Source organism: Hyalella azteca, unplaced genomic scaffold (assembly GCF_000764305.2).
Source record: "Hyalella azteca isolate HAZT.00-mixed unplaced genomic scaffold, Hazt_2.0.2 contig16784, whole genome shotgun sequence".
Taxonomy (NCBI): domain Eukaryota; kingdom Metazoa; phylum Arthropoda; class Malacostraca; order Amphipoda; family Hyalellidae; genus Hyalella; species Hyalella azteca.
This window is the reverse complement of record NW_025946592.1, coordinates 38,853-53,683: the sequence shown is the minus strand read 5'-3', so window position 1 is coordinate 53,683 and position 14,831 is coordinate 38,853. Positions and strand designations below refer to the sequence as shown.

At 43.1% G+C, this 14,831-nt stretch overlaps 1 protein-coding gene across 1 annotated transcript; it reads right to left on the bottom strand.

The window, feature by feature from the left end:
- Positions 1 to 3,462: 3,462 nt before the first annotated feature.
- LOC108667916 lies at positions 3,463 to 10,773 on the bottom strand. The gene is made up of 10 exons (XM_018155016.2): positions 10,128 to 10,773; positions 9,634 to 9,751; positions 8,766 to 8,954; positions 8,319 to 8,531; positions 7,617 to 7,835; positions 7,066 to 7,166; positions 6,040 to 6,223; positions 5,511 to 5,657; positions 4,989 to 5,137; positions 3,463 to 4,581 (listed from the first exon to the last, which is right to left on the bottom strand). The coding sequence occupies exons 1-10, from the start codon at positions 10,664 to 10,666 to the stop codon at positions 3,630 to 3,632; spliced, it is 2,811 nt and encodes a 936-aa protein (XP_018010505.2). The 5' UTR covers positions 10,667 to 10,773; the 3' UTR covers positions 3,463 to 3,629.
- Positions 10,774 to 14,831: the final 4,058 nt, after the last annotated feature.

Below are 14,831 nucleotides of genomic sequence, written 5' to 3'. Positions count from 1 at the left end.
GAAACACGAACGTATCTAATATTAAGCTAAGTCTCTTATACACAGTAATGCCACGCGTCCGTTGAAGCACCAGAAGCAAATTCGTTTCCGCTCACGGAATCTTTTCACGTCCCACCCTCGTGGGAGCAAACACTCGTTCTTAATTGATCTGAATAATGTAGAACTGAATTTTAATATTAACTTTGTAAGCTAGAGTTTTCCTGTAAATAAATAATGAAAATTCCAGAGTAAGCTATTTTCAACAAATTAGATTAATAAAGAAATTAAACTGCTTCGTGGTTAATATCGGTAGTGAAAAACGTTTACTCGTATATACTGGGAGTGACTAGAATCAACTTTCTCCATATCAATCAGCCAAGATACTCCTGATACAATACATTTGAGATCCAAATAAATTCAGCATTTTAATGGTTACATAGAAAAAATAAACTTTTGCAGTAACGTACATAGTTGAGGAAATTTTTGCAACGACTTCCATCTTTTCCAGTCATGCTAAATTTCTACTGAACTCCTTCCGTTTCCATTCCAAGACAATAATAAATCTAGCGTTGTTACTGCGAATAGAAAGGACGGTAGAGATGCGTCGCATTGACTCGTGTTTCCCGCTTTTAAATACGCCTAAAATTATTTGCCTTGAACAAGAAGAGGGAATAAGAAGAAGGCAAACGACAATATCATAAGTGGCAAAGAGGAGCTTGTTTAAGAAGGCTTTTCAGTTGGAGAGAGATGTCAATTTTATGCAAAAATTGTCACGCAGTAGACAATAAGTGACCAACTAATAGAAAAAGGCCCCAAAACAAGCTATTGTTCGCCACTTTACACTCTTAAGCACGTTAACGTCGTCAGCCGCACACAGATGAATGAGTGAGTCTTTGTCTAAATAGCGATACACGTTTTGCCAAGGTGTGGGTCACCCCAACCCGGTTTAGCTTTACTGCTCAAGCTGTGGGTAAGAAAGTATGTCACGATTTAGACAAGATGACCCATTCATCTTCTCAGCGTACGGACACAGAAGCACAGGAAGCGATACGAAGAGCTAAAGCAGAGTCATTATAGCGTACATAGCCTACCAGGCGAAGACATTGATATTTTGGTTACTATTGAGACGCTGGAAGAAAAGTTATAGCCTACCAGGCGAAGACATTGATCTCTTGGTTACTAGTGAAACGCTGGAAGAAAAGTTAACTGTTTCAATGATGGTGAATATTGAACGAAATGGTGACGTTTTATTGAAATTTTGGGCAAAATAATGACGTATTATTGAAATTCTGAGCAAAGTAGCGACGTGCTATTTGACTCTCTCGGTGGTACTGAAGCTTAATGACGATTTCACAAGTTATGTGATTCAGCGAATGAAAGTTTTTAGATTTTAGCTACTAAGAAACGTTCAACAATATTTGACATTTTCTAAGCAGATTTCGATAATTCGTTGTCATGCATCGAACTGACATAACAAAAGAGCTGCCCTTACCACCAAGCAAGCATTTACAAAGCAGAAGCGAGGCGAGAACAATTCGGTCGTCCTCAATACACGGAATAATTCGTGCATTCATGCTAGAGCATTCATTCATATACTGCATGCATACAAGGTTTGGATACATCGTTTATGACAATTTAACCGTTAGCAGTTACTCGACTTCAGTTTAGAATGATATTTTTGTACAGTAAATGCGATTTAAAATAGTTGATGCAGAAGTTTTCGATTTGTTATTTACAACTTCGATATGAAGAATTCGATATTTCAAGAGGTATGAGATATGACGCGTAGAGTTCACAGAGCCCAGCTCACCCTTTCGTTCTTTGCAATGTATTTCAACTTTTCAAATAACACATTGAAATTAAGTTCAGAATAACTTTTTGTTTCAGTGAATTAATAATTTTTACATTGATTTTTAACCATTTGAAACATCTTATGTGTTAGAGAGACATTTACAAGATGTCACCATTTGATGCAATTTAGAGTAGATTTTTTAGCGTACACTGTAATGATGTAAAGGGTGCTCTCGCTTTCTAAAGCTCCCATGAACAATGGAGATAAACCAAAGCTACTTATATTAGTGAGCACAGCTGGAGCTCAGCCTCAAAAATTACCAACGGCAGTAATTCATGACGAGATCGAAAAGCCCCAGAAACGACGTCGAGATAAACCCCCCAACGGGTGATACATGTTCGCCCTGACCGGGGTACTTGAATACGAGTTGTTTCAACCCAAAGAGACACATACAAATTACCTCACTCAGGCAAAATAAAGGGGGACTACAACTACAACTACTCAGGACTACAACAAGTATTGGGCCGTACAAAACTCTTATAAAATTATAAAATATCAGGTACAATCAACAAGTTCGGCTGTAGCAGAGCCGCAAACTAACTAAATAGAAGGCATTCGTGTAGAGAAACCAACAGTGGCTTAACACTAGCCTCCGACAGTAAATCATATCGGCACCAGTCGAGTAACGCGTAGCACATCAAGCAAAAAACTAAATTTCTGACTGAAGTCTCAAAATACGTTAACATTGCCATTTGAGCACCAAGGTAGTAACTATAAAAACTTGCATCTCTTATAAATATGCATGTCTTTTTATTTTTCGTGAATTAGAGGCGCGTAAATGCATTTAAGTAATTTGAGGAATCCGTCGAACGGTAGAGTTTGTTCACAACCGTTTTGCTTCAACATCGCCGTGCGGTGATACATTGCACGAATGTTCCGCCATAACACAACTTGAGTTCTCAATCAAAACGGTTAAGCAAATACGTACACTAATCTTACAACATTAAGACATCTTGCTTCAATTATAAACGTTATTTTACTAGATATCGAAACGTAAATTTGTGCATAATATAAACCGAGATGGAAAATGATTTTTTACAGTAAAAAAACGAGATTTTTTCGCAGTTGAATAAGTCATGATTCGAAAAACCCTCCTGCAACAACTATCCGAATGAACAAAACTGCAGATACTTGAACTTTCCTTGTGTAATTTCCGAAACCTATTTTAACAAAATTCGAACACTATTAATTTTTATCAAAGCAAGGCAAATATAAGATTCAAAAGACCAAATACTGGCACTGATAAGTCACAAGCGTTCAACGTACATGTTTCTCACGGCCCCTGTGAACTTTATTATATAGTATAGTATATACTATACTTATATAGTAGGTCGTGATATGCGTGTGCTATGATCCTTTTGCCTAGAGCAGAGAGATACAATAGGGATCCTCTCGATGCTTCAGCTGAGAATGCGAATATTACAAGAATGGCATGCCCTACCTTTAGAAAAGCAGATTGACAAAAGACATTTAATTAAGAGAACCATATTCATGTTATCGCACACGTGACCAAAGCTTCATGCTCTGTTTTGCCTCATCGTGAATGCGACGTTCATTTTCTGCGCTTCTTCACGATGTAGCTGCATCGCTGCTTTCATATCTTCAGCGCCAGCTGAGGACAGCAATTTCCCTTAAAATGGCAACGTTTTCTGGTGAGCAAACTCGCAGTTGATGAGCAGTTTGTTGGACCTGTAAAGTGTTGTATGATTCACCTTTTTTATCGCACTCTTTCAATGAGACGATTCTCAATGCCAGAGTTGATAAGGAAAACATTTTTGCTGAAAAATAAACCCCCGAACTACACGCCAGTGTTGTAGTGGGAGTTGCGGGGCAGTACGTGGGGTAAGGAGTTGGTGAAGTGTCGGGGTGGTGTGCCGGGCGTGAAACGAAGACTTGAGCTCCTCCCAACAACAACTGCCCGTCCCCCACCGCCTCCCATCCCTCCACCGGCAAACCTGCTGTTAGCCAAGCTACTTGTCGGGTATAGGTCCCCAGGGGGAGGGGAGAGAGGGCTAGGGGAAGATAGAGGAGGAGGCGGGAAATGGCCGTCGTCACACGAGTTCGGATTCGCACCATAGCGGAGGTTGCCAGGAATCGAGCCTTGAGGAATGGGCGGTAAGGGAATTTGTGGTGCTTGTGGAAGTTTATTTTGTGCCGTCCTGCCATATATGTTGTGGTGCATCGACGTCTGACCGTACAAGCTGTGGGGCTGAGCTGTCGTCTGACCGTATATGCTGTGGTGGGGGCTACGTCCAGAGTGGCCGTATGTTCCGTGGCTTGGATAGAGAGGAGCCATTGGGGGAGGTGGGGTTGCCAAGCCGGGAGCAGAAGATGGGGGAGGTATAGGGGAGCTGCTGCCAGAGCTGTTGCTGGCTGTGTGGTAGCCCACAGACCCTGACGAGCTGTTGCCGTACTGCTGGCTGTTGGCCGCATTCTGCGCCCGCGCCACCAAGTCCGCCGAGCACATCTCGTCTTTGTCGTCCTCCTCCTCCTTGATTGACTCGACCCCACCCCGGGTGCCATAGAGGGTCTCTTCCTTGAAGGAAGTGTGGCTGCGGGACCCGTAGATTGGGTCCACGGGCGGCTGCAGGTCGCGGGTCAAAGCTCGTTGTCGGCGGATCACAACCGTTGAGTCCGCGTACAGCGCAGCGCCGCCGCCACCGAGACTCTGGGCGCGCAGAGGCCGCGGATACGACGGGAAGTTGCTCGGGTCTGCAGGGAGCTGCGTCAGGTCATCGTCGCTGCCGCACCTGCGGAAACAAATTAGTCAATGCGTTTTTTTTCACGGAGTGGTTACTTTAGGTAAGAAAAATGTAATAAAGCTCGACAGGAGGAAGAGGCAATGAAATTAACAATAAAAACACAAACGAAGCTTAAAACGGTGGTCGGTAAATATTTAGAAGTTAAGTCTCTAATATAAAAAAATTTCACGACAAATTTTTGCATCCTATGATTTCTCTAATGTAATAAAAAAAGAATTATTTCACCGAAAGACTCATTCCATGGAGATACAGATGCAATGATGAAAAAAGTGTAGATGCATTAGACCTCAATTTTAGACCAAATCTTTAATGCGTGTTCCCAGATTTGTAAATCTAAGTTGAACAGTATTCCTTGTTCACTTGCATAAAATAGTAGTGACAGAAGAGCTGCCAACCTGTTTCGACCGTCTGGTTCTGACTGATTGGTGGCGGTGTTGGTTGACGAGGTTGACTGGTCGGGCTGGTGGTTGGTTGCGGTGGACGAGGTGGTGGTGGAGGCAGAGTCGCTGCGGTGGATAGCAACGTCGTCGTGAACCTTCGAGTCCTGGTGGAAGACGTGTGTCATTGACATCAATGGTGCGAATACAACACACGGTCTACGTTATGATCGATTATTATGCACTATTATTATGAAATTAATAAGCCAATTAAAGAATAAATATAAATTTGCGATCATCTTAGAGTACGATTTGAACCTGTGAGAAACATATAAAAAAAAACTTGTAAGAAATATGATTGCAAATTGCTTAAGGAATCTGTAAAAAATGAAGACGATAAAACAAATGCTACGATTCATCAGTTTTAGAAAATTCCTAAAACATCAATTTTCCTTTATCCAAAAACTCACTAACACCGAAACGATAACTAAAATTTAGTTTTTCAAGAAATACTGAGACGTTAGCTATAACGTGACTCACATTTCCCTCATGAGAGGGGCCACCCAGACCGGGGGGAGGAGGAGGTAGGGGAGGCATCATGTCCTCGTCACCCCCAGCACTCCCCAGGTCCTCCTGCTGGTGCTCTTGTTGCTGCTGCTCTTCATTCTGCCGTCGGTACGCCAGAATCTGAAAGCAAATAACAGCATTAATATCAACACTTTATGGATCGTCAAATAGCAATATAAATGAATTACAGATATTCATTTGTTGCTAATACTTAGACAACGCTGATATTTGGCGTATAAATCACATTAGTCGATAAACTCGATCAAATTGAAACTGTGTCCCACAATGTGAAGCTACCCGCAATTGCACGTGAAGTTACCCGCAATTACACGTGAAGTTGCCCGCAATTACACGTGAAGTTTGTTGCCCGCAATTGCACGTGAAGTTACCCGCAATTGCACGTGAAGTTGCCCGCAATTGCACGTGAAGTTGCCCGCAATTGCACGTGAAGTTACCCGCAATTACCCGCTCAACATGGCGTGGCGTTGATGCCCAGGGTTACCTGCTTGCGGTCGACGTATCGGGCGTCGGAGGGCCCCCTGGACAGACGGCGGGTCTGCTTGGTGGGGCCGGCGCCCCCCGACTTGATGCCGCCCTCCTCCAGCAGCAGCGCGTAGTCCCCGGCGTCGTCCTCTGACTCGCTTAGGGGCGACCCAGCCTGCTGCTTGCGAGGGTTGCTGCCGCTGCTGCACGATACCATAATGAACAATACATATATTACCAGGTCAATGCAATACAATGAGAGGTCAATACAATGCAGTGGCAGGTCTATACAATGCAATGACAGGTCCATACAATACAATGGCAGGTCCACACAATAGTGGCAGGTCCATACAACACAGGGGCAGGTCAATACAATAGTGGCAGGTCCATACAAAACAATGACAGGTCCATACAATCCAGTGCAAAGCAAACAATACAGCAAACTGAGCAAAGGTTCACTATTGTTGAATTTCTAACTCTATGCTAAGAAACCGATATCATAGAATTTAAATTTTTATAATTCACACTTTGGTTTCAATTAAAGGCTTTTCACTGTCATACAGTCGATGATCGGTGTTACAGGGTAAATTATATATACTTTCAACACTTAAGATCAAATACGCTCCACTTTGATGTAAGCGTTCCTTTATTAATAGGTGACAATAGGGTTTCATTCTTAATATATCAATTTGCAAGAATTTTTTTTTCGATTTTCGAATTTACGAAAGATATTGAATTGGAAAAAGTACACGGAGTTTACAACCAGCATTTAATTAACTTTCTATACGAGATTTAGTGCGTGTTAAGCAAAAGCATGCGAGTGCGATGATATTAGCTAACTAATTCTTACACTTAAGCTAAACTTCTTAATTATTAAACTCATTCGCGGTTCGAAAGAAATAAACTTTCAGACGCTTCATGGGGAGTTAATTGCAAGTGGTGCCTAAGACTTGAACAACAAGAAATAATTCGTCGAAACAATTACAGATTACCTATTGAGCTGGTGTAACGAAAACAATTTATATAAGATAATTAATAAACGTACCCCCCAGCAGCAGGTGTTCGTGTGGGGCGGGGGCTGAGGGTGGGGGGGTCGGGGCGGTGCCAATATATGTTGCTGTCGCCGGCAGCCTGCGCGCTCTGCGACTGAGGCATGACACATTATTTTATTATATTATTATATAATTATGAAATATATTAATAATATATGTATTATTTGACATATACAATAATTAACACATTATATTGCACAGTCTAATTGTTATTAACTCATTATTTACTTTTATTATGAATGTTTGTACTAGATTCCTCTAGGAATCCTGCACAGTTTGCACAGTTATATTTTACTTTGATCAGTAGTTCTCGGAAGAAAAATTCTAGTTAATGAATTGCTAGCAATACATGATGTAAACGCAAGGCGTGCATAACACAACACATCCGACACATGTGCGCGCGTCTAACCTGATGCATAACACAACACATCCGACGCATGTGCACACGTTTAACCTGATGCACGACACAACACATCCGACGCATGTGCGCGCGTCTAACCTGATGCACGACACAACACATCCGACACATGTGCACACGTCTAACCTGATGCACGACGCTCATGATACTCCTCTTGTGGTCGCCCTGCGGGACGACGAAGGCGCGACCACGACCCACGACGAGCAGGGGCGCCTCGGCGTCACCGTGTCGCTCGTCACGAGGCTTCGCCTGCAGCAGCTCCACGTCGTTGACGAGCTTGATGGACCGCGACGATGACACGCACGCCCGCGCCACTGTCACGCGCAGCTTGAACACCCACTTGTTCTGGGGCGTCAGGGAAAAGGTTAGTAGCTTTGTATTAGTAGTTAACCCTCTACCGCCTGACATGAGTAACTGGAGCAATATTGTCACACAAGCCTACTTCCCAAGAAGGATACGTTCTAGTGAGCGCCAAATGACTTGCACTGATGGTTGCCGCCACGTACGACAACTTTAAAATGTTCTCTGTTGCGTACAAACGTCCTCAGGTTGCTACACTCAATAGTTTACGTATAAATTGCCGCCACGTACGACAACTTTAAAATGTTCTCTGTTGCGTACAAACGTCCTCAGGTTGCAACACTCAATAGTTTTCATGTAATTCAACTTGAAAGTTATGTTCCCAGTGAGTGACATACGACGGTAGAGGGTTTAAAGGACGCTTTCAAATTTAAAAGTGGTAAACTGATAGGTGTTGAACTCAGAATATTTAAACTCAGACGATATAATCAATGATATTTCAAGTCTGGACATAAATCTTGAACTTACCTTGACGGTGAATATAAGCCAGAGAGCGATCCATGCGAAGATGTGTGCGATGGTGGAGATGACGGTGATGAGGGTGATGTAGTCCAGCGACCCTCGGTAGACCCGGGACATGTCCCATATGAGAGGCCCGCAGGTGACGCACTGCAGCACCAGCACCGTCAGGCCCGCGATGTGTCCCGTGTACGGGCCAATGGGCGCGGGCTCCTCCTGATACTGTGGGGCGCACAGCACAAGCATCGGTCATTTTTGGTCATTTTCCATTCATGTTAAAATTATTTAAGCCACGAATTGCAGAAAAAATTAAAATTTTGTATTTTACGATAAATGGAACTGAAAAAAATTAACGATACAATCATCAGTAACTCCAAATGCCACACCCAGAATAGTTGAAATTGTTGTAGTTTACGATATGAAATGCAACAACGTCACAATAAACGTGGCACTCACGGAGATGTGGTACTTCTGACGACTGCGGCACACGAACTGCACGAATTTGTGGTAGCCGTGAGCGTAGACGGCAGCACACGACAGCACGAGCACGAACATCGTGAGCACAAAGAGCACGACAGTGACGGGCAGACTAAGCAACAAGTCATCCGTACCGTGCAGCTCCAGCACACCGCCCATCATGTGCAACTGTCAGTCAACATGGTATAGTTAGTTAGTTAGTTAGTTAGTTAGTTAGTTAGTTAGTTAGTTAGTTAGTTAGTTAGTTAGCTTAGTGGCCAAATGTTTACTAGCGCTTCACCAACATGGTATAGTTAAAAGCAACGTGTTGGGATCATGATGCCACGCATATTATAAATACATTCAAATTATGAATATATTTAAATATGTTAAAACTTTGTGACGAAAATCTTAATATGAGTAGTGGAATATTCGCTTGAATCATGAAAAACTGTGTGACGATGAAGGTTTCAATAGGTTAATCGGTATTAAATATAAAGTAAGCGAGGTTACATGCATGGTAGTAAATGCAATGAGTTCAAATAGAAAGAACCTGCTGAAGTGCTGATCCTGCTTGCCTGACAGTGATCATCTACGAAATTTAATAACCGGAAATGAATGAACACCTGGTTTCTTATGTCTCAATCATGTAACTGCTTGAGTGGAGAACTATCATTTCATTGTGGTGCAAGGCAAGCTTCAACGCGACGAGCAATTATGCAAGTCATTATAAACGTCACAAACAATACTTTATAGACGGCAAGCATATGAATCTATACGACTAAACAATATCATTTCAAAATTTTCCCGTATTTGCCATTGCCAGCGGAAAATAATAGAAAACACAGCACTCGTGACAAGTGCTTGCCTTATAAAGGATGGAGAAGGCGCAGGAGAGCAGCACGCAGTGCAGGCCTGTGGCCGCCATCTGCAGCGAGAACAGCAAACTGAACGCCTTGTTGCTGCTCCAGAACACCGACGGGTACCTGAGGGGACAGCGTTGCTATCAGGGCGTGGAATAACCGGAGGTAAAATTTAGCTTTTGTCAGTTTTGCAGTCGCATATGGATGAACTTCGACAATTTAGTGGACAGAAAATATCGGTTCCGGGAGGCAATATGAAGTGAAATATGCTGGTCAAAACACGTAATTGATGACGGTATTCAGAAGATGCGAGTGTGTTACTAAATATTCATCCAGAGAACCACGAAGTATTTTTTGCAACGACAGTTGCGTACGTAATGAATATGGAATCTTAGTTATTTATACATAAAAATAAAAAATTCATTCTCAAATTACTTTGTTTGTAACAAGATTAAAGATTATGCTTAAGTTCTGACCATTACTTTTAATTCTTATTTACCTGATAGCGTAGAACAGCAACGCGAGGACGAAATTAAGGAACTCCGGAGAAACGGGTCTCCAAATCAGCCCGCGCCACAGTAACAGAGGACCATTCACAGCAGGACCTTCAGACCCCGCGTCATGATTTGATATGTAATCAATCGGTTTACCCCGGGCTGCTGGTTCGGCAATAGAGTTAGACGAGTCCTCGCGGTCTTTATACTTCGCAGAAGAACCGGGACCGCTCGACTCCAAGTTCGCGAGAGGGATTGTAGCGCCTACCGGCAGCTCACCGATGCTCGACACTCGCGACAAGGAGTTCGATGAAGACGTCGGCGAGTTTCGATCATTTTGACTGCGGAGGAAGTCGAGCATAGGTCCACCGACGTAAGAAGACGCAGCTTCCTTCACCGGATTCCTGACGCTATGAAAGTTCTCAGGTGTCCGCAAAAGTGACGCTGAATGTGGGAGTCGTTCGTCGTGCGGGAGATATGAGGAACCTTGCTGCCGCGTTCCTTTCCTGAAGTACACGTTACTCTCCGACACTATGGGGTTCATGTGCGGCAATAAGGTGGTCACATGGGAGGGAGTGGGAGGCTGAAGCGTCGCTAGGACTGCAATGCGGTCATCGTGAGGGACAAACAAATGCAAGTCTGTCGTCCAGATCTCGGCTGCGGAAAACCAAATTCAAATTAGTTAAGATCACGTAACTATAACATCTCTAAAGGCCCGTTCACACTAGGGGCAATACACGAGAATCAAGTGCCTCAAAGCGCATGCAGAGGCGCTTTGCAGCCTCTGCATGCGCTTCTTGACCGATTGACGAGCTAGCGATTGACAGGGGCCATGCCTCATGCAACACAAGCGCGGCGCTTAGCAGATAGCTATTAAAGAATTGATATCAATTGTATGCTTAAATCGCAAATTAACTAAGAATTTAAATTGAATTAAAAATTTAAATCAAATTAAAAATCTAAATTAATTAATTAAAGAAATTCAATTCGTTCTATGGTTTCAATGTATTAATTTGTGACATTTGGACTTCTGATTTGGGATTCTAGATTCTACGAACTGACTATGAAGCTGGTCTCCGAAACGTTTTCTATAAAGATATGAATTTTTGCGGACTATTCTTTGCTTTTAAATTCTTAGTTAGTAGATAGCTGTCTGTGGTCTAGTAGTAGTAAGGTTGATTGAGTACGCTGGTCCGGCACACCAAATGTCGACTAACGCCTAATTGATCTTAATAGAGGAAATGAATGCATATGGAGTGTTCGTTCAAAGGAGTACAAAAATCGAAATGCAAATGATGTAAGTTATTTCTACATGACGTGTTTAGTTTATGTGATTTTAGCAACTCCTGAAAATTTATGCATTACCGTTTAGCGATTTCAAAGGATGATATGATATCGGTACGAATATTAGAACTTTTTATTTAAGAATAGACTATTTTTTTATAAACTGTATCATTTTGAATGTGCTACTTCTCTAATTATGATGCCTATGCTAAATTCTCGTTTACAACTAGCATAGTGCGAAGAATGACGGACCACAGCACACCCGAGAACAATGGCCCACAGCTCAAATTCGGTTACATCCATCCTCATTGACGTCTAGGTGGCAACTGGTGTTCAAAGCGCGCAGTCTCAAACTACCGAGTACAAAAGTAGTGTAAACGGTTGTGCGCGGTGAGGCACTGCAGCAAACGACTCAAAGCGCATGTCGTTGCCACTAGTGTAAACGGGCCTTTAGTATGACAAAAATACTTACCATTTATATTTTGGAACCTATCATGCCTTTTACCCCCGCACAAAAGAATGCACAAAACGTGTTTTCAAATGGAACTCACTAAGTTCTAACTTATCAGGAATAAAAACTAGTGCCCATCTCAATCAAACGCAACACACAGGCATGGTTCGACGCAAGAACATTCCCAAGCACGTGAAAGTTTTCACGAGTGTGGCGTGGAACGGTCAGGGCTTTGCGGCTTAAACACATTTATAACACCTCTCTTAATAAAGCTCCTATTAATCATAATTGATCGGAAACCTACCATCTTAATAGTTTTAATTGCATTGACCTTTAATTGTCATGAATTGAATGGACAGTGCATTGTAGTAGAAGCAACAAGTGCGTGCGCGAGAGATGGCGTGTCTGCAGCCCATAGCTCAAAGCAAAGCAGGAGAGCGTGCAGCACAAAGTCCAGATTAAACACACCGAGGGTCGCAAATGAGAGACTTCGGCGCTGACGACGTGACAATAACGTCCATCAGTCGCCACACCCCCACTGCCTCAGCGACAATCAATAGCGGCTTACTACACTACTCACGAACTCGCGTTTCTCAGCTACATTAAAGTCCAGAACTCCGTTCAGATGATGAATAAGAGCCTAACTGATTGATCGTAATGACAGCAGTGCTTTTAACAAGAGCTTAAAGAGGGTGAATAGTAGTAGGCGTAAATAAAATTTATCGTGGATACTTGATTTTACGCAAGTAAGACCAGTCAATTCAATTTTTTTGGTTACTCACGTAGTCCTTTATAGAAAAAAATACCCGGCGACCTCGCGAAGTCAGACCACAAGAGTTCAAAGTTCAGTACCCCGACGACCCAACAAACGTTAAACTCAGTACCCAGGTCGTCACACGAACGCAAGGGTCTCGAATCCATTTCCTGTAGGCAAGTGGACACTGCATATTGCACGCCTATAACAGTAGGTAGCGCGGGAGGCGGCTGATTTTGCATTGCATTCACCTTACAGTCGGCAAAGCAGCGTTTGAAATACTTCATTACGACCACACGGAGCAGTATGTTGGCTTGGTTTTTATCTTAGCTTTCAAACACACATCTCGCACAATGTTCTTCGTTTAGATTAATTTTTTAACAAAGAGGGTGTAAAATGTTATAAGGCGTTGAAGGTATTCTAGCTGTTCTCAAGCAACTCTCTAGCTCATTCAATGGAGGGTCTAACTGGCACTCCTTTAACAAAAATTCTGAAGCACTTCTTTAGCCAGCTGCCACTCCGCAAAAGAAAAGTTTACGGATCCCTCCAGCCCTGGCAGCGGAGGGTCTAACCGCCACTCCGTGAAGGCAAAGTTTACGCACCCCTCCGGCGCTCCCATAAAAAGTGTCCTAATTCAAATTTACGAGCCTCTCTCCTCGAGCTCCATTAATTGAATTATAAGGCAGGAAATTAAGCGCTGCACCAAGCCCCTCCAAAAGCACCGCTCACTTCATCCTCACCATCAACACCCACTAATCATATTACTGTGCACTTGAATCCCCTAATTACATTCATGCTTGATGAATAATCCACGGTTGAGATATTCGCACGAATGTAAACTTTTCGTGCTATGAAACACCAGCTGCTCCCGAGCCTGCGCCCAAACGAAGACGTTTCGTACGTGCTTCCATTGTTGAGAATTCTAGGCAATTCAATTAAACTCCAGTCGATGGAGAGGATTTTTTAGGCAGTAAAGCAGAGACAAAAGCCCCATTGGAGCTCAAGCGCCTAAAGAAGGGAATTCCTAAAGTTTTTGTCCAGACGCCGTTAATTTTTTCTCGGATTACCCGTCAAGTTAGCCTTTGTTATTGATTTGCCATCGAATAATGCATTAAAAAAGATCATACAAGCTGCACGACGGAGTACAGAGAGGCTTCGTGATCTACGGAGCACACTTGTGCATCTTAATCAGCATCAACCCAGGATTCCTATGAAATTAACGAAGCCAAGTCTCGAAATGGTCTGAAAACATCGCCGGAAAAACGTGTCGTGGCTGCCTGAATTTTTTGGTCCGATAGTTATAGAAAATAACGTCAACCTACAAATTTGTCTACGTTGAACCAAGAGGAAAACACATTTCAAGAGTTACTCATGCGAGCAATGTTTTGCTTTTGGGAGGACTAACTTGCGCACCAGTTCCGTAAAGCTATATGCTCTTAATGCATATTCGAGTCGAAATAGTCATTTATGCTAGTTTTAGCGTATGCTAGCAAAATGTACGCCTGTTATTGGACTCTACAAATTTTCAAGCCAATCTTTTCATAGCGGTACGGCTTGGCATGCACGTATAATCTAAATTTGGAGGCATACAACGAAGGTCGGTATGATTACTAAACCAATGTAAGAATGGCGGACCAAAAAATGACGCGAATTTCCCCAGACTGCGTCGGGAAATTCCCATTAGTTAGCGAGGGGAGTGGGGGGGCAGGAGGGGAGGAGCCTCCCCTCGCAGAAAGAAGGGGGCAGGTTTAAGATTGGTCCTGCCAAGTATGCTGTAAATGCTAAGGATTTATGCCAATGTTGCCTTGGAAGAAATTAAGTGCCTTGAATGCAAGGAAATGCAGTACCTACAAAGAAGCACGAAGCACAAGAAATCTGTCGTCAAGGATGCCAAGTCATGAGCAAAGATGCCTCTGAATCCTTGCTCAAGAGACTTGAAACGACATGATCCTGCCAAGCGGGACTCCAGCCTATTATCAGGCATGTAAAAAGTCCCCAGAAATCAGGCAAGGACCACTGTTTCCAGGATGTCAAGAAGCGCTGTGCCACTGTCCATGGAGGACAAGAAGTCCTCAGCCAAGGAGGACAAGCAGCTTTCAGCCAAGGAGGACAATAAACCCTCAGCCAAGGAGGACAATAAGCCCCCAGCCAAGGAGGACAATAAACCCCCAGCCAAGGAGGACAATAAACCCTCAGCCTAGGAGGAAGTCTCCACAACAA

Coding starts and splice junctions, on each gene's coding strand:
- LOC108667916 (XM_018155016.2), bottom strand. CDS start 10,666: ATGAACCCCATAGTGTCGGAGAGTAACGTGTACTTCAGGAAAGGAACG. Junction 5,658..6,039: donor GATACGTCGACCGCAAGCAG/GTAACCCTGGGC, acceptor ATTTGCTTTCAG/ATTCTGGCGTACCGACGGCA. Junction 5,138..5,510: donor GCCCCTCTCATGAGGGAAAT/GTGAGTCACGTT, acceptor GTCTTCCACCAG/GACTCGAAGGTTCACGACGA.